Consider the following 21,550-nt stretch of genomic DNA (forward strand, 5'->3'; position numbering starts at 1 on the left):
ATGAAATTAAAAGACGCTTACTCCTTGGAAGGAAAGTTATGACCAACCTAGACAGCATATTGAAAAGCAGAGACATTACTTTGCCAACAAGGTCCATCTAGTCAAGGCTATGGTTTTTCCCGTGGTCACGTATGGATGTGAGAGTTGGACTGTGAAGAAAGCTGAGCGCCGAAGAATTAATGCTTTTGAACTGTGGTGTTGGAGAAGACTCTTGAGAGTCTCTGGGACTGCAAGGAGATCCAACCAGTCCATTCTAAAGGAGATCAGTCCTGGGTTTTCACTGGAAGGACTGATGCGAAAGCTGAAACTCCAATACTTTGGCCACCTCATGTGAAGAGTTGACTCATTGGAAAAGACCCTGATGCTGGGAGGGATTGGGGGCAGGAGGAGAAGGGGATGACGGAGGATGAGATGGCTGGATGGCATCACTGACTCGATGGACATGAGTTTGAGTGAACTCCAGGAGTTGGTGATGGACAGGGAGGCCTGTGCTGTGATTCATGGGGTCACAAAGAGTTGGACACGACTGAGCGACTGAACTGAACTGAACTGAGGGATCCTTGGTTGAGCACTAAAAACTTAATTGCCTGGTAGGGCTTGGTAACTGGTGAAGCTTCACCTTAAGTTTGGTCTTTGCTGTTATATTAAGGAGCACCAAAATGTCAGTAACTAGAGGATAATTTTCTTGGCATGATTGGTTCTTCAGAGAAAAATTTTCTCCTGCCTTGGAACATCATTACCTGGCTGCTGCAGTCTTCCGGAAGCTGACTGGAGGAGGCAGTGGAGAGGGGATATGGCTTCATTTTCCTGTACCAGAATGGCACCCCGCAGAATGGGACTCTTCCGAGTCTCTCTGGTGCACTGTCTCAGGGAACGTACTTTGAGTTGGGACAGGGTTGGGGAGGGGAAGGTGGTGAGGAAGGCTCCTGGATGTTCCAGGTGACAGAGGAGATATGGAGACCCAGCTGGTCCTTTTAAAGATTCACAACCAACAGCCCCCACCCCCCATGTTTAGCCTCACCCTCCATCCCGCTTTCAGAGATTCCAAAGCCTCTAGTTCCTAAGTTCCCCCGTGGTTGACCTCGCTGCCTTCTCCCTGTCCCTCACTGACCCCACACCCCCTGTACTCACTTCTCCCTGACGCTAGCACTTGGGTTCAACATTTCATGGTCTGCTTTTATTTTTTTAAAACCAGGTAGCCACCTGCTTTGTAACCGCCAAAGTTTTACTGATATCGCTCATCTGCTGTTGTCTTCTTTCCCATTGTTCTGTCTTTCATCGCTTTGTGTCTGTCTTATTCATTCACTCTCATGTTGTTTTTTTAGTTTTTAGAAATTTGTTTTCTTTTTTTCCTTTAACTAAAACAAATGTTTGGCCTCACTATACATGTGGGATCTTAGTTCCCAACCAGGGATGGAACTCCTGTCCCCTGCATTGGAAGCACCGAGTCTCAACCACTGGACCACCAGGGATGTCCCATTCAGTCTCATTTTAGTGGAGTTTCAGGGGCAGACATAAATTTGCTATGTTTAAGCAGAAATTGGTCCATTCATTTTAAACCTGAGGGAAATTATGGCAGAAAGGGACAGGATTCTTTTCTTAAAAAAACCAAATCATTGGATTTATTTTCACAAATTTGAGCCTGACATCTTATTTCATAAGTAGCAGCTGCTATGGTTTCTGGCAGTCACAAAAATAGGTGAAAAGGAAGACGAGGTTTCAAAGCAAATGTTGAATACAGTACTTAAGAGTATGTTCGAATCACGTTCTACTTTAAAATGGGCATTGGGGGAATTCTTTGTGGACAAAGGCAGTGGTTCTCCTGTTGTCCTCCAGCTGTCGTGATTCTTGGTGGCCCCTGACCATCCATGATTATCATCAAAACTATCCTTCTCCCAAAACTCTTTGTTCTTGCTTTTTCCCTTCTAATTTTCCAATTCCCCACAGTGGCTGCTGCTGGCAGTTTCATTAGAGAGGTTCAGATTCTTGCCCGAAGTCACATGGTGGGTGAATGACAGGGCTGGACAGGGTTAATGACAAGCAACTCCCAACTTTCCCATGGGTGAGGTCAGAGTCCTGGGGAGGCCCCCAGAGAGACCATTTTTGGGGAGGAGGGAGTGACTCAGACAGAGCTTTGAATGCCAGGGTTTGGTAAAAATGGTCCAGGATTCGGGTTTCAAGGAGATCTGGCTTCAGGCAGCCTCACTTGAAGCAAGCCCCTGGCTCTGTGAGCCGCGGTTTCCACATCTGTGGAATGGAGGAGTGTGAGGATCAGGTAAGATGCTGCCCTACTAATCTAGGGATAGGCCAGATGCCTAGGGTGAGAGGAGGCTCATTTACTGTGGTCACGAGACATGCACGTTTTCCAGGGTGGGAGCCAGTTCCTGGAGGAGATTTGATACACGACATGAATTGCTGCTGGGCCCCTTTCTTCTACCTGTGCCTCTTGGCGTCTCAGAGAAGGTTGGCAGGTAAGAGGGCTTCCCTGAGCTGCAAGAGCCATCCTAGCCCGGACCCCTGACTTTGATGTGAAGCGGGGGTGGCCTCAAACCAAGGGAGATTGAAAAGGGGGCACTTCTGCCCTGGGGCAGCAGCCTGGGGCAGAAGAGCCAGAGGCCAAGGGATGGCCAGGGGTGGGGGATGCTGGGGGGGACAGCTGCAGACAGAGGCTGAGGCGGTTGTTGGACTCGCTCCTCGCAGAGGCGTCCCAGGAGACCCTGTCCTGGATGGAGAGAATGGAGGTGGCAGCCAGGAGCAGGAGCAGCACATCTTTTGCTGAGTGAGTTGGGTATCCCTCCTCGCCTGCCCAGAGTCTACTCTGCCTCCACCCCCAGCCTGTATCTTGACTCGGTGGCCCAGGGTCACTCCAGTGTAGACTGCTCATTCATTTATTCAACACTCATTTACTGAGTACCTACCGTGTGCCAGGCACCAAGCTCTGGAGCTGTGGGATGGACGCACCCCTGTTCTCATTGAGTTTACTGTCTGGTTGGGGGTCCTCAGCTGTGGGTGCCATGAAACCAGTGCAGAATCGTGGGTCTCTGTGCATTTTTCTGGGAAGGGGCTCCAAGAATGGACTGGGCTCTCCAAGGTCTCTGACTCAAAACCCTAGGTGCTCAGGGTGACAGGCTAATGCTGATGACTTAACAGGGAAGTGTGGGGACTGTGGGGCATTTCAGCCAGTAGGGAGCAGCCAGGGAAGGCTTCTTGGAGGAGGTGGCAATAAAATGGGACCCAAGCAAGAGTTAATGGGAGAAGGAGATGCGGGGGCTGGTGAAGAGGTAAGGGTGTGCCAGGAACACTGTGTGTGCAGATGTTTGGAGTTGGGAGTGACGGGGGTGTGGGATGGGGGAGGCTGTGGAGGGTCCCTCTTGCTTCCATCCTTACTCCGGGGCTCTGGCTGTCTCTCTAACCCTCAGGCTCATTCATGGCCTAGAGTTGAGGCTGCTCAATGCCAGCTTCGGGGGCCACAACCTCACCTTGCAGACGCACATCATCCAGGCACTGGCCTTCAAGCTGAACTGCAACTTCTCTGGCCTCTCTCTGAGCAGTGCCGCTCTGGAGAAGGTCCCCCAGGTCAGAGATGCCCAGGGATTGAGGGTACCCAGAGCCTCTACCCGACAAATGCTCCAGGGGTTGAAGGTCTGGACTTTCCTCAGGGTCTATCACCCACCTTCCCACCAGTCCGGGCTTTGGACTCTGCCTTAATAGCTGTGAGTTGTTCAGTCGCCCATTCGTGTCCAACTCTTTGTGACCCCATGGGCTGCAGCACACCAGACTTCCCTGTCCTTCACTGTCTCCCGGAGTTTGCTCAAACTCATGTCCCTTGAGTCAGTGATGCCATCCAACCATCTTGTCCTCTCGTCCCCTTCTCCTCCTGCCTTCAATCTTTCCCAGCATCAGGGTCTTTTCCAATGAATCAGTTCTTCACATCAAGTGCCCAAAGTACTGGAGCTTCAGCTTCAGCATCAGTCCTTCCAATGAATATTCAGGGTTGATTTCCTGCTTTTGCAGGTTCCTGGGGTGAGGTAGCCCCCTTTGAGGGCCCTGGTGTGATTCCTGCTGAATGCCTGGGTGTTGGGTGCTGATGTTCCATCCTCAGGGCCCCACTTGAGGGGAGAAAAGACCCCAGCTCAAGACCAGAACAGCCTGAAGGGAAGGCCTAGGATCTTGCAAGTTTGGGTGGAGGCGCAGCCTGGCAGGAGAGGGTTCTGTGGGTGGAGGCTCCAAGATAGGAAGTGCCTGGGGGCAAGGCCGGGAGGGCTCCCTGGTGAGTGGGGAACAGTGAAGTTGCTGTGGGTCCGGAGGACTGTGGACATGGGGCCCAGCCTGTCTCTGGCCCTTTGCAGGCCCGGCCCCAGCATGCCATGCAGTTCCCGGCCGAGCTGACCCAGAATGCCTGCAGGACCCGCTCTAGGGATCTTCGTCTCATCTGTATCTACTTCTCCAGCACCCGCTTTTTCCAGGTCAGCCCCTGCTGGTGGGCCATGAAGGGTGGGTGCTGGCCCCTTCCTGGGGGCTTTGCAGGCATCCATGTCTCCTCCTGGCCTTCTGCAACCTCAGCCAGTCAGCGCCCCTCTCTGGGCCTCCGTTTGAGCAGAATAGTAGGAAGGCACCATTATAATGTGCAAATGAGACTTAAGAAATCTTCTGTGTGTGCGCGTGTCCCTAAACAGGAGGCAGACAAGTAGGTCACAAGATATTTGTCCTCAGAGAACTCTCTATCTCAACAATTAGACCAGGACCTTAGAGACTTAATTTTAGCTCAAGGTTAAGTATAATCATAGAGATTCAAAGGGATGAATGAGTCAGGGTGGGGTCAGGATGGTTCCCAAGGAGCAATCCAGGAGGGCTTCCAGAGGAGGTGCCTTTTAAGCTTGGCTTTGAAAGTGAGTTGGGGTAGGGTGAGGTGGAGGGTACAAGGCTGGAATCCATTTAACAAATGGGAAGTGAGGGTGGAGGTTGTGAGGAGGTGAAAGGGGCAGCAATGTGCAAAGCCTAGGAGGTTGGCACAGCTGAGCACATGAAAGCCATGCTGCTCATTCTCATCCAGGGAGGAGGCTCTTGGACCTCATCCAGGGTCTCCTTGTGTTCCCTCCAGTCAGCCCTTCTTCTCTTGCCCTTCCAGAAAGACATCAACTCATCTCTGCTCAATAACTATGTTCTGGGGGCCCAGCTGAGCCATGGATACGTGAGCAACCTCAGTGAACCAGTGAACATCAGCTTCTGGCACAACCAAAGCCTGGTATTGTTGGGGGACACCCCCATTTCCAGCCCATCCCTACCCTCTTGTAGCTATCCTGTTGAATATTGGTTTGAGCAAACCCAGCCCTGTGGAACTATCTTAGAAAAAAACTGCTTTAAAATTTGAAGTGTTTTGAAAATTCCTGCCAAAGAAATGAGAGAGAAGCTTTTAGTCACTGCATTGGTCAGGATTCTTTGAATCACAAATGATAGAAAAGCAGCTCAAGCCAGCTTGAACACAAAAGGGAATTTATTGCCTCCTGTACATGAAATGTCCCTAGACTGCTTCAGGTACAGCTGGATCCAGGAGCTGATACACTGCCATAATGGCTCAGTTTCCATTTCTCAGCAGTGGTTTCCTGCCTTGGCTTTTCATTCTGTGGCAAGATGGCAGCTGAAGTGCTGGACCTCCTTCCCCTCTTCTCAGGGGGCTCTTTCTTGCCAGTGCAAATCAGGATCCCATAACAGATCCTAAAGGTCCAGTTGGATCATGTGTCCATCCCTGAACCATCACTGTTCCCAGGGGGATGGAACATGTGGACTGGCCAGGCTGCGGTCACATGGCCCAGGGACTGGGCTGGACTCATATGACCTGTCATTGGGAGAGGGGTGGGTCCTCAAGGAAAGTACAGACGTTGATGCCAAAAGAAGGAAGAAGGGCTGCTGGGTGGACACAAGCCCTGATGGCATTCCTGCAAAGCCCAGAGCTTCTACACTCTGGCCCTATCTTCACTCAATCTCATCAGAACTGCTCTGCACTCCCAATTTCTCCATCATCATTTCATTTCATTCTTCTGAGCTTTTGCCCCTGCAGTTCCCGCCACCTGGTATGTCCTTGCTCCACTTAGAGAAAATCTGATGTGTCCTTAAGGCCTCAGTCCCCTAGTTGTCCCTTCCCTTCTCAGGACTCCTCCACCCCTCCCTCTGTGGCTTTCCATGGCGTGCCTGTTTCATTTCCCTTACCTCTCCAACCACACGGCTTGGCATCAGGGTTGTCTGTAAATGACTCTCTCCCTCACTGGGACGGGTCTGGATCATCATTGTTCCCATGGGTAGGAGGGGAAGTGGGAGAGTTGATCATAGAGCACCTGCTATATTGGCCAGAGCTGGGTACTCAAGATCCTCATTGTCTTTGATGACTCCACCTTCCGTGTGACTTGAGCATGCGTGCTAAGTTGCTTCAGTCATGTCCGACTCTTTGTGACTCTATGGACTGTAGCCTGCCAGGTTCCTCTGTCCATGGGATTTTCCAGGCAAGAATACTGGAGTGGGTTGCCATGCCCACCTCTAGGGGATCTTCCTGACCCAGGGATTGAACCTGCATCTTTTATGTCTCCTGCATTAGCCACTAACACCAACCGGGAAGCCTGTATCTTGAGTATAAATGATCCCATTTTGCAGATGAATAAACTGAGGCTCAGAGAACCTCTGTGACTTTCCCAGGTCTCTCTCAGAGTCCAGGATGGAGGTGGGGCTGGAATCTGGGTCTGTCTGATGCCAAAGCACAGCTGGTGCCTGGTAAAATGTTGACAAGGGTGCAGCTGAGTCATGTTTGGCTCCCACAATTTCCAGACCCTGATCCATGGCCTTCCCCTCCACCCCTTGGATGCACCCAACTCCAGCATTTCCCCTTAGGAAGGCTACACAGTGACCTGTGTCTTCTGGAAAGAGAGAGCCAGCAAGCACCACTGGGGGGCCTGGAGCCCTGAGGGCTGTCACACAGAGCAGCCCACACCTTCCCAGGTGCTCTGCCGCTGCAACCACCTCACCTACTTTGCTGTTCTTATGGTATGTGTGCATCCAGTCTGGATGAGGGTGGTCAGAGCTGCAGAGGGCCCCACATCTAGGACAGAGCAGAAAGGTAAAAGTTGGTGCAAGGGACAGAAATCCAACTCAAAGGGATTTAAAGGGGGGTTAAAAAAAAAAAAAAAGAAACTTATGAGTTCATGTTCCCTAAAAGGTTGGGTTAGGCTTCAGGCATGGCTTGATCCAGGGACTCAATATTACCAAGACAGGACTCTATCTCAGTCTCTCCAATGTGCTTGCTTTGTGCTAGCTTAGTTCTCAGATAGGCTCTCCCCACGGAATAATAATATGGCTGCTAGTGTTTCCCGTTGTAGGTCCTACTAGGGTTCAGGTTTCTTACCAATTCTGCCAGCCAAAATCTTGGGACTGAGTCCCATAGGCCTAGAGTGTGTCACATGTCCATCCCTTAACCAATCACTGTAGGAAGAAGGAGGGAGGGCTCTGATAGGCCAGGCCTGGTGTGCTTGACTGCACATAGCAGGAACAGGGGAGGGTCTACCCCAGTGCCTAAGAGAGTGAAGGTGGGGAGGAAGGAGAGATGGGAGTTGAGAGACTGAAAAGCCACTGTGTCTGCCACGGCTGTTTTCAAGTCAGGATCGCGGATGGGATTGTAGGGGACGGGGGCTTGGAGCTGAAATCTTGTCAGGTCTTTGATTCAGGCAGGGGAGGGCATTTCCATGCTTCTGCCCCTGCCTTTTCTCCCACAGCAACTCTCCCAGGCCCCTGTCCCCGCAGAATTGCTGGCGCCTCTCACCTACATCTCCCTGGTGGGTTGCAGCATCTCCATCGTGGCCTCGCTGCTCACTGTCTTGCTGCACCTCCAGGCCAGGTATTCCCCTGCCCTCATGCAGGGCATCCTGCCCTCTGCTGCCCAGAATGCCTCCTTCTTTTCTACTTGGCCCCGCGAGAGTCAGGTGGGCTTTCCCGGAAGGCAGAAGGCGGGTGGGGGTGGAGTGGAGGCAGGAGACCAGCCTCATTGTGTGTGGCTGCTGTTGGGTCCCTGCCCGAGCCTCTTGACCCGTGTCCCGGTCATTATGTGTCTACGAGCCCAGGGGGCGGCGCTGCCTGGTGACATCCAGGTCGCAGAAGGCCATGCTCCCACCCGCAGGAAGCAGAGTGACTCCGTAACCCGCATCCATATGAACCTGCATGCCTCCGTGCTGCTCCTCAACATCGCCTTCCTGCTGAGCCCTGTGCTGGCCACGCCCCCAGTGCCCGGGGCAGCATGCGTGGTGCTGGCCGCCACCCTGCACTACGCGCTGCTCAGCTGCCTCACCTGGATGGCCATTGAAGGCTTCAACCTCTACCTCCTACTCGGGCGCGTCTACAACGTCTACATCCGCCGATACGTGCTCAAGCTCTGTGCCGTGGGCTGGGGTAAGCACGGTCTCCCTGTTCTCTTGCTTCCTGAGGCTTCCCGCAGGTCTTGGGTGTCTGTCCCCTCTGTCCTTTTCTTTCTCCTCCATTGCCATGACCATGGTCACCATCCCTGCCAACACCCACCACCACTTCCTACATGACTATTCTTATCACCACTTCCACCTCCAGAACGACTCTCATTACCATCTCCAGTACCATCATCAATCACCTCCACCGTAGCCTCCATCACCACCACCGTCCTCATCCTTGTGTTCACCACCATCTCTGGTACCACCGTCATCAGCATCCCTAGCCTCTCTATTGTTTCCTCTGCTGCTGCTGCTAAGTCGCTTCAGTCGTGTCCGACTCTGTGCAACCCCATAGATGGCAGGCCACCAGGCTCCCCCGTCCCTGGGATTCTCCAGGCAAGAATACTGGAGTGGGTTGCCATTTCCTTCTCCAGTGCGTGAAAGTGAAAAGTGAAAGTGAAGTCGCTCAGTCGTGTCTGACACTTTGTGACCGCATGGACTGCAGCCTACCAGGCTCCTCTGTCCATGGGATTTTCCAGGCAAGAGTACTGGAGTGGGGTGCCATTGCCTTCTCCACCAGTTCCCAAATCCTCTCTCCAATTACCTCCCAGCCACACCCTCCCAGCAGGACCACTACTGCCACAGCTATAATCCCACCGGAGAGCCCTCACTCGTATCAGCCTTCTCTAAGCGTGTATGTGAGCATGGGCACTCAGTTGTGTCCGACTCTTTTGCGACTCCATATACTATAGCCCACCAGGCTTCTCTGTCCATGGGATTTCCCAGGCAAGGATACTAGAGTGGGTTGCCATTTCCTTATCCAGGGGATCTTCCCGACCCAGGGATGGAACCCACGTCGCCTGCATTGGCAGACAGATTCTTTACCACTGCACTACCTGGGAAGATCACCTTCTCTAAAACCACCAGGCGGGCTAATTCCTCTAAGTCTGGACCACACTGACAGTGGTTGGGGGCTCAGAGCAGTCTCTTTCCTTCCCCACTACTTGCCCAGTAGAACTGTTATAGCAGCTCATTTCTGGGATCTCCTGACAAGACACTGAGCCTCTGTTCTACTCCTCAGGGGTCCCGGCCTTCCTAGTGCTGTTCCTTCTTGCCGTCAAGAGCTCAGTTTACGGACCCTGCAAGATCCAACTCTCCGATAGCCACGGAAACAGCACGGGCTTCAAGACCACATCCATGTGAGTTTGCTCAAGGCTGCGGCAGACTCCCTGGCTCTGGCAGCAGGGTCACTAGGTCCTGGGGCTCTAGATGGGGCATCCTATGGGCGGGGCGCTGGCTGCGGGGCCGGGAGGGGGCTGCGGCTTCCAGAGGGCCTGGTTTCCAGGGGGCTTTGCCTCGCCCTTCGGCTGGTTCCTCAAGGTCTCCCGCTGGATGAGTTATTACATCGCCGCCAGCTAACTTTAGGAAGCACCTGCCTCCTGGCAGCTGTCGGCCAGACCGGCTCCGGCTCTCAGGCTCTGCGGTGGAGCTCAGCTTGTACCCGACTCTCCTTTCTCCTCATCACCTTGCTTCGCTCACTCTCTTGGCTCCTCCCCACCCCCAACCCGTGCGTAGGATGGCACCGCCAGCCCTCAAACCCTCCTGGTCAGAGAAGAGAGTGTTGTGGGGGCCGGGAACAACCCAGGGACCGGGCACAGCGTATGTGTGTGGGGGAGAGGGGGGTCTCTTGGGGGCTCTGAGGGACAGACTCTGCCCCTCCTTCCAGTGCCCTAGGACATTAATCTTTTCCTTGTGATGAAATGTTTCTAACAGGCGACATAGAAGGAACAGCTTAATAACTCCCTGTAGACCCATCACCAGCAGATGGCCATGTGGCCTTTTCCCCTCTCCTGACTGAGATCAGCTCAGGCCTGCTCAGGGCTGACTGATCCTCACAGCGGGAGCAGGTGCTATTGTCAGCCCTTGTTTTACTGTCGGGGAAACTGAGGCACAGGCAACTGAGGAGCCCTACCCAGGGAGACCCAGTGGGGGCAGGCAGAGGTGGGACTTGGTCACAGGCAGGCTGACTCCCCAACCTCTGCCCACCCCAGCCTCCGGAAAGTGAGGGTTCTGGGCACAATGTGGGGCTTTTCAATTCAGTTCAGTCGCTCAATCGTGCCCGAGTCTTTGCGGCCCCAGGGACTGCAGCACGCCAGGCCTCCCTGTCCATCACCAACTCCCGGAGTTTACTCAAACTCATGTCCATCGTGTCGGTGAAGCCATCCAGCCATCTCATCCTCTGTCGTCCCTTCTCCTCCTGCCTTCATTTTTTCCCAGCATCTGGGTCTTTTCCAATGAGTCAGTTCTTCACATCAGATGGCCAAAGTATTGGAGCTTCAGCATCAGTCCTTCCAATGAATATTCAGGACTGATTTCCTTTAGGATGGGCTGTTTGGATCTCCTTGCAGTCCAAGGGACTCTCAAGAGTCTTCTCTAACACCACAGTTCAAAAAAAAGAAGGCTGAGTGCCAAAGAATTGATGCTTTTGAACTGTGGTGTTTGAGAGTGAGGCTGAGGTGAAGTTAATTCCTCTCACTGTGAGGGTTGGGTGGTTTTTCTGAGGAAGTGTGACTTAGGACTCTTTGAATGTGTGTTTTATTATAGAACTTGCTGACATGGGCAAAATAACTGAAGTGACGCTTCCATAGGACAGGAAGTGGGTCAGTGCAGAGGTGTTAGTGAGCCCCCCAACTAAGAACTGGCTTCTCCTGAGTCTTCCTCACCTCTCCCCCTCTCCTCTCACCCTGCATTTTGCAACTTTCATTCACTTGCATTTAAAAAACCCTTACTACATATGTATGTATTCTTTACAAATTTTTTTTACATGTTTTATTTTTTAAGTTGAAGTATGATTGACATATAGTGAAAGTGAAAGTCGCTCAGAAGTGTCCAACTCTGCTACAACCATGGACTATAAAGTTCATGGAATTCTCCAGGCCAGAATACTGGAGTGGGTAGTCTTTCCCTTCTCCAGGGGATCTTCCCAACCCAGGGATCAAACCCAGGTCTCCTGCATTGCAGGTGGATTCTTTACCAGCTGAGCCACAAGGGAAGCCCAAGAATACTGGAGTGGGTAGCCTATCCCTTCTCCAGTGGATCTTCCTAGCCCAGGAATTGAATCGGGGTCTCCTGCATTGCAGGCAGATTCTTTACCACCTGAGCTATCAGGGAAGCCCTATAACATTTGACATATAACACTATATTAATTACAGGTACACAGCATAATGATTTGATATTTATATATATATTGCAAAATGACCATGCAATATGTGTAGTTACATCCATCACCATATGTAGTTATAGAATTTATTTTTCTGTGGTAAGAACTCTACTCTCTTAGCAACTTTCAAATATGCAATGCAGTATTATTATTTATTTTTATTTTATTTTGAACTTTTTGGCCGCACTTCACAGCATGTGGGATCTTAGTTCATGGACCAGGGATTGAACCTGTGCGCCCTGAAGTGGACGCGTGGAGTCTTAACCGCTGGTGGTGGTTGTTGTTCAGTTGCCCAGTCGTGTCCACCTCTTTGCAACCCCATGGACTGTGGCACACCAGGCTTCCGTGTCCTTCACTATCTCTGGGAGTTTGCTCAGACTTATGTCCATTGAGTCAGTGATGCCATCCAACCATCTCATCCTCTGTCATCCCCTTCTCCTTCTGCCCTCAATCTTTCCCAGCATCAAGGTCTCTTCCAAGAAAGACCCTTAATGGCTGGACTGCCAGGGAATTCCCTTGCAATGCAGTAGTATTAACGATAGTCATCATACTGTACATTAGATCCCCAAGACTTACTTATTTTATAACTGGAGGTTTGTACCTTTGACCCACTTTACCCATTTTTTACCCACCCCCACACCCTGTGGCCTGGCTGGAAAGCCAGGTTCTGGATTTTGCCATGTGTGCGGTCAGGCAAGAAATGATGGGGACAGGATTCAGGAGACAGTCCAGAGGCCTAGGAGACGGTGGCTTCCCTGCCTCGGGCCTTGGGAGCCATACCCACCCCAGCACTTACCCATCCCCTGCAGATGCTGGGTGCAGAGCTCCTGGGTGCACAGTGTCCTGGTCATGGGCTATGGTGGCCTCACGTCCCTTTTCAACCTGGTGGTGCTGGCCTGGGCGCTGAGGGTCCTGAACAAACTGCGGGCACAGGAGAAGGCGCCAGGCACCCGGGCCTGCCGGGACACCATCACCGTGCTGGGTCTCACCGTGCTGCTGGGTACCACCTGGGCCTTGGCCTTCTTCTCCTTCAGTGTCTTCCTGCTGCCCCAGCTCTTCCTCTTCACCATCTTCAACTCGCTCTACGGTAGGGCCTGTGGACAGCATGGAGGAAACCCCTGGGGGCTGGGTGGTGGACAGCAGGTACTGGTCTACTGCTGAAGGGCTCCAGGTCAGGGGCTGAAATCTGGCCCCAAACAGGCTGGTTTGGGGCTACACCAGCCCACAGGAAGGGAGCACCACCTTGTAATTTGCACAAAGGCAACCTATGGGCTTGCAGAGGCTGGTCCTCCGGCTCCTATGCTCCATCCCTTTTGACTTCCTACAGTGAGGGCTTCTGAGAATTACTCCTGGGCCTCAGGGAGGCCTGGCTCGCCCCGACCAAGAAGGTGCCTGGATTTGGAGGGAGGCCCCACGTGCTCCGTGTTGCTTCCACTGACCAGTCTTTTGCTTGCAGGTTTCTTCCTCTTCCTGTGGTTCTGCTCTCAGAGGTGCCGCTCAGAGGCAGAGGCCGAGGCAGAGATGGAGGTGTTCACCTCCCAGATGGTGCAGTAGTCTGGACTACCTGGACTTTCTGGCCCGGAGCTCCCAGCCTCTCTGGCTGCCTGCAGAAGAGAAGATGGCAGCCCAGCTGCTGGAGGCCAGAGGCCACTGTTGCCTCTTGGGGGCCTTTTCCACCTCCATGACTTCCCCAGGCCCGGGGGCAGGATGTTGCTCTACCTCCTCTGGCAATCTGCTCCGAGGCAAGTCAACCCCACCTGGGGGCAGCCAACTCGCCCCTGGTGCCTCGGCCCAGCTGGCCAGGCCTGTGACCAGAGCACTGGTCACGGAGTCAAAAGGTCATGTTTCAGCGCCTGGCTCTGAGTCTCACTGTCTGACCTTGGACCTGTGATTTCTCACTGACCCTCAGTTTCCACATCTGTGACCTGGGGACAGATGGCTCTGGTCTTGCCCTGTCCCAGAGTTCTATGAAGATTAAATGAGACCAGGGAGGAAGAGGTCATAGTGGGGTGGGGCAGCTGGCCTAGGGCAGCTGGGGGCAGGGTCTTGACCAGCCTGTCCTGGAAAGGCCTGCTGGGCCCTGCTTCCTTCCTTGAGGAGAGGGTCATCCCAGGCCGAAGTCCCCAGCCCAGTGCTTAGAGACCCACCTCGTGTTTGAGACCTCATCAGCCTGTGTCCGAAGTTTCTTTTCCTTTTGCTCCCAGATTATGTGGACTAACTCCAAGCCCACCTTTCCCGAAGATCAGAAAATCCTGTCCTTCCCAGAGGCTCCTCCTCCAGTGCTCCCCAGGCCCCTATAGGACATTTAGACTAGTGACTGGGGCCATAGGACTTCCTGGAGGTGGGAGGGGAGTGCCTCATTCCCCTCCATCTGAGCTCCAGTGGCCAGGCATTTTGATGACTGGGCAGGTTTGAATTTCCCCTGGTAGGTGTGAGGATGTGTGTTCTAAATCTCACATTTGTTGGTATATACTCTTGGAGCTGGGAGGCGCCTACAGTGTTATAAATTGGTATAAATTATGCAAGCCTTTTGTCATGCTGCACATTCTTGTTTTCTTCTTACTTGCTATGTTAGCTGTTACTGTTGTAGAGAATCACCATTGCCCTTGACCTGTCCTGATAGACGGAGTAGGAGACCACTCAGGAAGCCAGCGCATTTCCCAGACTTTCCACCAGGGGGCGATGTTGGTCCACATCAGAAGCCGTGGGGTCCAAAACCAATGGAGATGCTGTGGTCACCTGTCTGTGGAGATGACACACCAGATGGAGAGGCCCTGCCTCCAGGACTGTGCGTGCTGAGTGACCAGCAGGAGGAATGCCAGTCCTGCCTACATAGCCATTTCCTTTTCCCAACACAGCTGCCCGCTCTGGCTCTTGGTGTCTCGTGCTCTGGGCGTATCTGGCACTGGAGCTGTGGGCTGGGACAGGTTCTCAGCGACTGGCTCCGGGCCATCAGACAGATTTTGGTGGCTTTGAACATCACAGGGCGGGAACTGGAGCCAGATCCCTTTTCTCCCAGGGGGACCCTCTGCCCTCTGTTCATTTCTTACACGAATAGCCTTTCATTCGGTGGTGAATGGTTCAATTCCAGAGCTAGATGGCCTGGGATCAAATGCCAGCCCTGCCACTTGTCAGCTGTGTGACCATGGACAAACCATTCCACCTGTCTGTGCCTGAGTTTTCCCATCTGTAAGACAGGGGTAATAGTAATACCTATTTAGAAGGTTAAATAAAATAACCCATATAAAGAGGCTTCAGTTCAGTTCAGTCGCTCAGTCCTGTCCAACTTTTTGCAACCCCATGAATCGCAGCACACCAGGCCTCCCTGTCCATCACCAACTCCTGGAGTTCACTCAAACTCATGTCCATCGAGTCAGTGATGCCATCCAGCCATCTCATCCTCTGTCGTCCTCTTCTCCTCCTGCCCCCAATCCCTCCCAGCATCAGAGTCTTTTCCAATGAGTCAACTCTTCGCATGAGGTGGCCAAAGTATTGGAGTTTCAGCTTTAGCATCAGTCCTTCCAAAGAACACCCGGGACTGATCTCCTTTAGAGTGGACTGGTTATAAAGAGACTTAGCAGAGGGTAAGTAAGTGCTCAGTGAATGGTTACCGCTGTCATTCATATTTGTTATTATTGTTAGCAGTGCCATCTGAGTTTCAGAGGCCGATCCATCTAAGGTCCAGGTCTGCTCGTCCTCACAGGTCCAGCTCCTCTCTGGGCACATCTTGTGTTCCTTGGCTTTGCCACTTTCCCCAGAGCTGCCTCTACCCAGACTTGCTGGCCTTTGGTCATTTTAGGAACCTTCTCCACGTGGCACAGCCTCCAGGCCATTGCCACCGATCACCCTACCCCTCTGTTCCCCAATTCTCTGATCTAGTGAAATTCTCAGGGGCTCAGTTATCGTGTCTCCCATGAAATCGCTCCAATTTTCCCACAGAAAATGTCTCTCTCCCACTTTGACTCCAGGCAGAGTGTCCCCCTGCCTCTATCAGGGTGATGTGAGCCCCTATCCGAGCTCCTCTGGTTTGGCCAGCTCTGGCTTGTACCAGGCACCCCAGGCCTTGGGATGGGTCCCCATTCCAATGAGGATCCTGAGGATCATGGGAATCTCCATCTCCTCTCTTCGGCAGTTCCAGGGAGCAGTGTCCCAGGCTGACTCTGCAGCCCAGTAAAGCAGGGCCTTGCCTGGGAGCTCCCTCCCTCCTCCCCACCCCAGCCCGGACCTGGCCTGTTAGATCCTACCAAGCCTGGGCTGCCAACGGAGGATGTGGCCACAGCGACACGGAATGGGGCAGTAATTCCAGGAAGCGGCCCCAGGCATGTGGCCCTGAGCCCGGTCGGGGTTCATGCTCTGGGCAGGGACCACTTTCTGGAAATGCCCCAGCTGGGTGTGGGGGCAGGGATGAGGGAGCCCTTGCCGGGCCTCTGTGTCCTCCTCTCACTCCCAGCAGGGTCCTGGCCTTGCCCGGACTCCACATCGGGCGCAGCTTTCAGGGGCTTCCAGACTTAGCAGGAAGATGGCGCGGGTCGTGTCTGGGCAGGGCTGCTGCTCAGGGCCGGAGACTCCGAGGAGGCACCTGGTGAGGGATGACAAGTCGATGCCAGAAAGGCCACAGACTAGCAGTTTCTGTGTTGCTTTGCTGCTGTTTTTTCAGAAAGGCATAGTGTGTGTACGGGGGGAGGAGTATTGAATGAGGGTTGCCCAATAAAGCAAAAGATGCTCGATCTGGGGGACAGATACAAAAAAAGTTCACTGTTTATCTGAAATTCAAATTTCACCCTATAGACTCCATCTGCTTATTTTTTCTTTAGTTCTTTTGCTAAGCCTGGCAACATGCTTTTTTTTTAAATATAATTCTTGGCTGTTCTGGGTGTCCGTTGCTGTGCACACTAGTTGTGGAGCGCTAGTACTATTTGTGCACGCGCTTCCCGCTGTGGTGGCTTGCTGCGGAGCACAGACTCTAGAGCTCTTGGGCTTCAGTAGTTGTAGCACGGGGCCTCGGCAGTGGTGCCGCACAGGCTTAGTTTATGTTGCTTAGGAAGGAGCACTGGCTCGGGGGTCTGGGGCGTGCAGTCTTCACCCTTCACATCTATCCACCGTGTGCCAACTGGGGAACCCTCTGCCCCCTGGGTGAGTCCTGATCTCCACTCAGGGCTTCTCTTCCCGGGCTCCCCTTGCCAGTCAAGGCTGCCACTAGGATGCTCAAGGGCTCTGCCTTCTGGTGCCCCTCCCATCAACCGTGGTCCAGACCTGGCCTCCATCCTCCTCTCCACAGCTCTCCCTGGCTTCCCACTCCCAGTCTGAGCTTTACTCAGAAGCGAGAGGGAATTTTTTCATCCTGTAAGCTGACATGTTTTTCTCTGCTGACACCCTTCCATACTCTCCCCCTCGTCATAGTCAAACTTCCCATTGGAGCTTGAAAGGCCCTGGGGCTCCTACCTGTCATTCCTTCCTTGTCCTTCTTGTTCCTGCCATACTCAACTACTTCACATTCTCTGAACAGGTCCTTCCTCACCTCCAGGCCTTGTACAAGCTTCCCAGAACACTGTCTCTCAGGTCTTTCATTTGCAGAAAGATGACAACGCACCCTCATGACCTCAGTCTGGCAGCCTCTCCTGATTTCTCTGTCTGGACCAGGAAGCTGCCCTTGCCCGGTAAAGCTGATTTTGGAGAGAGAGCAGTGAGCGGTCCTGAAGAGAGATCTTAGTTCCCTGCCCAGGAATTGAACCTGGGTAACCCTGGATGAAAACCAGGAATCCTAGTCCCCAGGGGTGGAGGTGAGATGCAAAGTGACCCTGGCTCTTTCCTCCCATTTGAAAGCAAGAATGTTTCAAGAAGACAAAAACTGTAAAAACAGGTACAAAGGTTATTAATAGAGACACAGCATAAGGTGTGGGAGTGCACACAGAAGCAGTTTGTTTATTTAAGACGGAAGCAAGGCAGAGACACACACCTGGAGAGGAGTGCTGGTGTCCTGAATGAGCTGCGTGGTAAAGAGGCAATTCAGATCACTCCTATAGGACAGTCCTTCCGGGTCTTTGTTTACATTAGGCCAGCTCTTTCATTTTTTTCTTTATACCTGACTGGTCCTAGCACCCTCCCCAAGATGCGCATGCAACTGCTTGCTAAGCTGGACCCTACAGCAGAGGCCTGTGGGTGCATTCCATGCTTATTATGGAAGGTGCCCCTCCCTTTTTGAACCCAGGGAGTCTTCCTGCTCCTTCCTGCTCCCCAGTGTCCTTCCTGGACATTACCCACATGCATGTGTGCAGACAGGAAAGTTTTTCTGACCTCAGGAGCAGGCACCTTATCTCTACTTTAGCAGAGCTCAGCTTTTGCAACTAGTTTTGTCCTTGGAGTGTCTGGGTGAGAACAAAGCTTCGGTTTTACTCCACTTGACAAACACCAGCTGTCCAGTCCAGGGGCCCCATCTATCTCCTACCTCAAAGGCTAGGATGGGGCCTTTTCTTGGCTCCACAGCCTTTTTCCTTCCCTTGCAACAGTAGTTGTGGATATCCATATCATTTAAAAAGTGAATTTTATCATCTGCAAGTTTACTTCGACCAATCTGATTTTTAAAAATTGATGGACTAGGGAGAAGCTGACAAATCCTCTAGCAACATGGGATGTTTCAAATGCTTCTCTCTCTCTTTTATTAAAAAAAATATATATATATATATATATATATTATTTTATTTGGCTTTGCTGGGTCTTAGTTGGAGCAAGTGGGATCTAATTACCTAGCCAGAGATCAAGCTGGGATCCCCAGCATTGGGAACACGGAGTCTTAGCCACTGGACCATCAGGGAAGTCCCTCAGATGCTTCTCTTAATTAAGGATGGCAAAGCTGAACAAACTAGCCAAGATACAGAAGATCTGAATGACATAAGAAACAGATTTGATGTAATGGACATTAACTGAATTTTGTCTCCCATAATCAGATTCTCCTTAAGCACTTAAGGGCTATTTTTAAAAACTGACAGTAGACTAGATTAGAAAGCAAGCTTCAAAAAAAAAAATTGCAAAGAATTGCTATTAGACCACATTCTTTGAACTCGATGAAGTGGAGCTGGTAATAACAAAAATATAATTTAAAAATCCCCACATGTTTGGAAATTTGTCACTGGGATAAACAAATTAACCAAAGGAATGGAAAGGAGAGCCTGGGAGCAGGAGAAGACATACGTGGGACTCTGGTATATGATGGTGGAAGCTGGCAGACCAGGGAAGGGGGGGGACCATGTGGAACTGGTGACACGTGTAGGAAAGAAGTCCATTCAAATCTCTGCCTTACAGTGGACTCAAGAATCAGCTCTAGGGACTTCCCTGGTGGCCCAGAGATTAAAACGCGGGGTTCCACTGCAGGGGGCGCAGGTTCAATCTCTGGTTGGGGAACTAAGATCCCACATGCCTTGTGGAGTGGCCAAAAATCTGAAAAAAAAAAAAAAAAAACAACAACCCCAAAACCAAATATAAAAACAAAACCCCAAAAAACAAGAATCAGCTCTAGATGAATTAAGGGTTTACATGTCAAAAGCACACCTTTAGTACTGTTTGAAGAAAATATAGATTAACATCTTTCTGACTTGAAGGTGGGGAAAGAACCCTTAAAGAAAATATCAAAAAAGTGTTAACCATGATGAAAAGATGGATACAATTGACCACATGCTTATTTGGGTTTTAGACGGAGTCACAGATGCAGAAAACAAGCATGGTTACCAGGGGGAAAGGGAGGGGAGGGATAAATGGGAGACTGGATTGACATACACACACCACTATATAGATTCAGTTTAACTAATAAGGATCTACTGTAAAGCACAGGGAACTCTCCTCAATATTCTGTAATGACCTATATGGGGAAAGAATCTAAAAAAAGAGTGGCTATATGTATATGTGGGCTTCTCAGGCAGTGCTAGTGATAAAGAATCCACCTTCCAATGCAGGAGCCACAAGAAACTTGGGTTTGATCCCTGGGTGGGGAAGATTCCCTGGAGGAGGGTATGGCAGCATTTTTGCCTGGAGAATCCCTATGGACAGAAGAGCCTGGCGGGCTACAGTCCATGGGGTCTCAAAAAGTCAGGCATGACTGAAGTGGCTGAGCACGCACATGTATGTATATGTACAACTAACTGATCACTTTGCTGTACAGCAGAAATTAGCACAACATTTTAAATCAACTACACTCCAATAAAAAAATTCTATTTCCCAAAATACACCTTAAAGGAAGTGAAAAGACAAGCCATATTTGGGAGAAGATGTAAGCACAGAGTTGGTATCAAGATACCCTATGGATCAGTAAGAAAAGATAAACAACTTAGGAGAAAAATGAGCAAAACCCATGAACCGGCATTTCCAAAAAATTGAAAAAGCTCTGGCCAGATAACATGCCATGGCTTCAGCTCAAAAACCCTGAAATACATAATCAGTGGCCACTTACTCTGAAAGGAAAGTCAAGTCAAAGTCAGGTCATTAAAATGGTAGCCTAGGGTCACTTAATGCATTTTCTCTAATAAACTTTGAGATTTCCATTTACTCACTTCTTTATACCTTTGAAACTCTTTGCTATGTTCCCACAAATCTTGGGTCTCTTCCTTAGTCATATGAATATAACTTAAGCAGGGGTCCCCAACCTCTGGGATCTAACATCTGATGATCTCGGGGCGGGGGTGCTGCTGATGTAATGATAATTGAAATAATGTGCACAATAAATGTGATGTACCCTGGTGGCTCAGTGGTAAAGACTCCACCTGCAATGCAGGAGATCTGGGTTTGATCCCTGGGTTGGGATGATACCCCAGAGAAGGGAATACTCCAGTATTCTGGCTTGGAGAAATCCATGGATTGAGGAGCCTGGTGGGCTATAGCCCTTGGGGTCACAAAGAGTTGGACATGACTGAGTGACTAACATTTTCACTTTTTCACTGCTTGAATCATCTCCAAACCATACCTCCCCACCTTGGTCTGTGGAAAATTTGTCCTCCATGAAACCAGTCCCTGGTGCCAAATAGGCTGGAGACCGCTGACTTAGAGGCAGTGCTTCATGCAGTGCCACTGGTAACCTGGGAAGGAGTGTGGGATAAAAAGAGATCCAAGATAGCCTTGCAGCCCAAAGGCTCGCCACTTGCTGACCGGCTGAAGTCTTGCTCCGTCACTGTGGTCACTGACTAGGGACACATTTAGCTGAGATTTGACCACCTTGTGGGCACCAGGCCCTGTGCCGTGGGTGTGAGCTGGTGGGAAGTCGATGTCCCCTCCCGGGTCTACGGTCCCGGGGGCGGCTCTGTAGGTAGAAGCCGAAAAGCTTCTGGAAGACGTCCTCCGCTGCCACCATCGCCATAGAGCCCACAGCCGCCATCCTCCCCATTTTGCTGCGCAGCCTCGTCTCCATCTTGCTTCTGAAAAACAATGAAAGTAAGCGTGGCATTGCTACACTTGTGAGTTTTCAGCCTTTTCTTCCCCTGAGCCCCATTCCGCTCACTGGAATACCAGTGAGAGGGAGCCCTTGCTATGTACCCGATACGTCCTACATATATTAGCTCACTTAATTTTCACAACAACCCTGTGATGTAAGTTTGATTATTGTCAGACTCATTCCACCCATGAGGAAACTGAAGCACAGAAAGGTTAAGTGACTTGCCCAAGGTCGCACAGCTACTCAGTGCCGGAGCTGAGATTCAAATCAGCCTCTGGTTCCTTATCAGAACCGTGAAGGGGTGGGAACAAGCCCACCAGATGGCACATTCTGTGGAGCCAGGGGCTGTGTGTATTTGCGCTGTGGACCCACCAGGGATGCTCAGATAGCCAGCCACAATTGTCCCAGCAGGATCTGTCAGGGAGGCAGCGAGCTAGCCTAGGAGGGAATCTGAGACAGTCTGAGTTCAAATCCTGG

At 51.5% G+C, this 21,550-nt stretch overlaps 1 protein-coding gene and 1 pseudogene across 1 annotated transcript in view; one reads left to right on the forward strand and one right to left on the reverse strand.

The window, feature by feature from the left end:
* The window catches only part of ADGRG5 (adhesion G protein-coupled receptor G5), a 29,018-nt gene extending 14,188 nt beyond the window's left edge, over positions 1–14,830 (forward strand). Inside the window, exons 2-12 of the mRNA XM_055552046.1 lie at positions 2,370–2,471; positions 2,701–2,779; positions 3,420–3,576; positions 4,350–4,466; positions 5,129–5,245; positions 6,880–7,032; positions 7,758–7,879; positions 8,159–8,427; positions 9,520–9,637; positions 12,468–12,745; positions 13,115–14,830. Of these exons, the coding sequence (XP_055408021.1) occupies positions 2,408–2,471; positions 2,701–2,779; positions 3,420–3,576; positions 4,350–4,466; positions 5,129–5,245; positions 6,880–7,032; positions 7,758–7,879; positions 8,159–8,427; positions 9,520–9,637; positions 12,468–12,745; positions 13,115–13,212 (1,572 nt within the window). The 5' untranslated portion in view covers positions 2,370–2,407 and the 3' untranslated portion in view covers positions 13,213–14,830. The remainder of the gene's footprint in view (positions 1–2,369; positions 2,472–2,700; positions 2,780–3,419; positions 3,577–4,349; positions 4,467–5,128; positions 5,246–6,879; positions 7,033–7,757; positions 7,880–8,158; positions 8,428–9,519; positions 9,638–12,467; positions 12,746–13,114) is intronic.
* A 5,281-nt stretch (positions 14,831–20,111) lies between these two features.
* LOC129630604 (nucleic acid dioxygenase ALKBH1-like) lies at positions 20,112–21,025 on the reverse strand (annotated as a pseudogene).
* Between the last annotated feature and the right edge of the window lie 525 nt (positions 21,026–21,550).

This window comes from Bubalus kerabau, chromosome 17 (genome assembly GCF_029407905.1).
Source record: "Bubalus kerabau isolate K-KA32 ecotype Philippines breed swamp buffalo chromosome 17, PCC_UOA_SB_1v2, whole genome shotgun sequence".
Classification (NCBI taxonomy): domain Eukaryota; kingdom Metazoa; phylum Chordata; class Mammalia; order Artiodactyla; family Bovidae; genus Bubalus; species Bubalus kerabau.